The sequence below is a fragment of the Mandrillus leucophaeus genome, unplaced genomic scaffold (genome assembly GCF_000951045.1).
Source record: "Mandrillus leucophaeus isolate KB7577 unplaced genomic scaffold, Mleu.le_1.0 Scaffold371, whole genome shotgun sequence".
In the NCBI taxonomy this organism is placed as follows: domain Eukaryota; kingdom Metazoa; phylum Chordata; class Mammalia; order Primates; family Cercopithecidae; genus Mandrillus; species Mandrillus leucophaeus.
In genome coordinates, this window is record NW_012103932.1 from 645751 (window position 1) to 647742 (window position 1992).

The following is a 1992-nucleotide window of genomic DNA, read 5'->3' on the forward strand; positions in this document are numbered from 1 at the left end:
TGTTAGCCAGGATGGTCTCGATCTCCTGACCTTGTGATCCGCCCGTCTCGGCCTCCCAAAGTGCTGGGATTACAGGCTTGAGCCACCGCGCCCGGCCTATTTTTTTTCTTGAGATGGCGTCTTGCTTTTTCACCCAGGTTGGAGTGTAGTGGCGTGATCTCGGTTCACTGCAACATCCGCCTCCCGGGTTCAAGTGATTCTCCAGCCTCAGCGCCCCGAGCAGCTAGTATTATAGGTGCGGCACCGTCACGCTTGGCTAATTTTTGTATTTTTTGTAGAGATGGGCTGGTCTCAAACTCCTGACCTCAAGTGATCCTTCTGCCTCAGCCTCCCAAAGTACCGGGGATTACAGGCCTAAGCCACTGTGCCCATCTCTTCCTGATTCTGTCTTCATTTTCTCCTTCTAATTTACACAAATATGGAGCTAAATTTTTTTTTAAAAATAACTGGAGTTCTTTGAATCCAATTCTCTTTTGCCCCTCCTTATAAACCTCCTTCAGATCCTGTTTGGTTTCGCCTATGGTCTGCGCTACTTCTCCATGCTCACTGCGAGGGTAGGTCCCAGGAGTGAGGGGGCACCGACGGGGCAGCATGTCTTGCCCTGGCCCGGGCAATGGTATTTGACAGGGAAAGGCTGATGAACCCTGACACCAAAACCCATGCCAGTGCCCTCACCCCCGCCCCAACGAGAGTCAGTCCTGCAAGTGGTCACTCGAGCTGCCCATCGGGCAGGACTCCCAGGCCAGAGCTTCTGCCTGTGGAGGGCTTACTTCAGATGGACTTCTGTGCACTGGCGCTGGGGGGCAAAGCACGCGATGGCCCACACCTTGATCTCGATGCCCGTGTGGAACTGCTTGTTCCGCATGTCCCAGACGCCCTGGACAGGCGTCGCAATCGCTTTATTCTGCAAATGGCAAAAGGTTCCGGATGAGAAAAAATAGAAAACATAGTCCTTCAACCTTAGACTTTGTCACTCTCACTGCTGGTCCCCCTGACCAACAATGGCTCCTCAGGGAAAGAACTGCTGTGTTGTCTCCTGTCTCCGAACTGCCTAGTGATGCAGACAACCGGAGGAACGGTAGATGGACGGGCTGGTGGAAGACGGGTGGGTGGGTGGTTGATGGGCGGATAAGGTGGGTGGGTGGATGGTTGATGAGTGGATAAGATAGGTAGGTGGATGGAGAGAGAGATGCATAGATGGATAGATGGATAGATGGATGGATGGATGGATGGATGGATGGATGGATGGATGGATGGATGGGTAAGTGATGAACAGACAGATGGGGGCTAAGCCAGGAGGAGGGAGGCCCAAAGCTCTATCCAAGCTCATGAGTAGGCTGGAGAAACAGAAGTGCCTTGCCATGCCACAGGAAGGTCTCCTGTTCCATACTGAGCTTTCCCTCATTTCCGCTCCTCTATCATCAATGACGTGGGAAGGGGAGATCAGAGCTGGGACTGAGCCCGTAGCTTTTTCCACTCAGCATGCCACTGCCTGCAGCTGTGTCGGAAATGGGAGCTACTTCCACTTGAGAAGAGAAAGGCGAGCTGTGCAAATACGCTGTCAGCTCTCAGCTAGAAAGGACCAGCCCTGAGCACTGTCACCTAAGGAATGTTTGAACCGGCTTCAAGTGCTTCTCAAGAGAAGGGTGGGCCAGGAAGGGTCCTTGGTGGGACGGACAGGCACTCCTAGGCCTGGGGGCATCACTAAAGGATGCGGCTGTGCCTGAGTTGCTGTCATTTACTCTGTAGAGATTTTTGGTTTTTTAGCAGAAAACATTTTTCGTACAAAATCTTTTCTGTAGAAAATATTTCGTACAAAATGCCTGCTGTAGAAATCAGACACGTGATAGAAATAAATGCTTTGCTTCCTATATTTTTATAACTTCTGCCTGTTCCCACCAGCCTCCCTGTGTGCAAGAGTCTCACAGACAGCCTGGGGCTCCAGACAGGGAGTGCACACACACACACACACACACACACACACACACACAC

The 1992-nt window shown here is 51.9% G+C and overlaps 1 protein-coding gene across 1 annotated transcript in view; it reads right to left on the reverse strand.

Moving 5' to 3' along the window:
* The window catches only part of AGO2 (argonaute RISC catalytic component 2), a 102182-nt gene that overhangs the window by 31728 nt on the left and 68462 nt on the right, over positions 1–1992 (reverse strand). The window contains exon 11 of the mRNA XM_011990148.1: positions 771–904. Coding sequence (XP_011845538.1) covers positions 771–904 — 134 coding nt within the window. The remainder of the gene's footprint in view (positions 1–770; positions 905–1992) is intronic.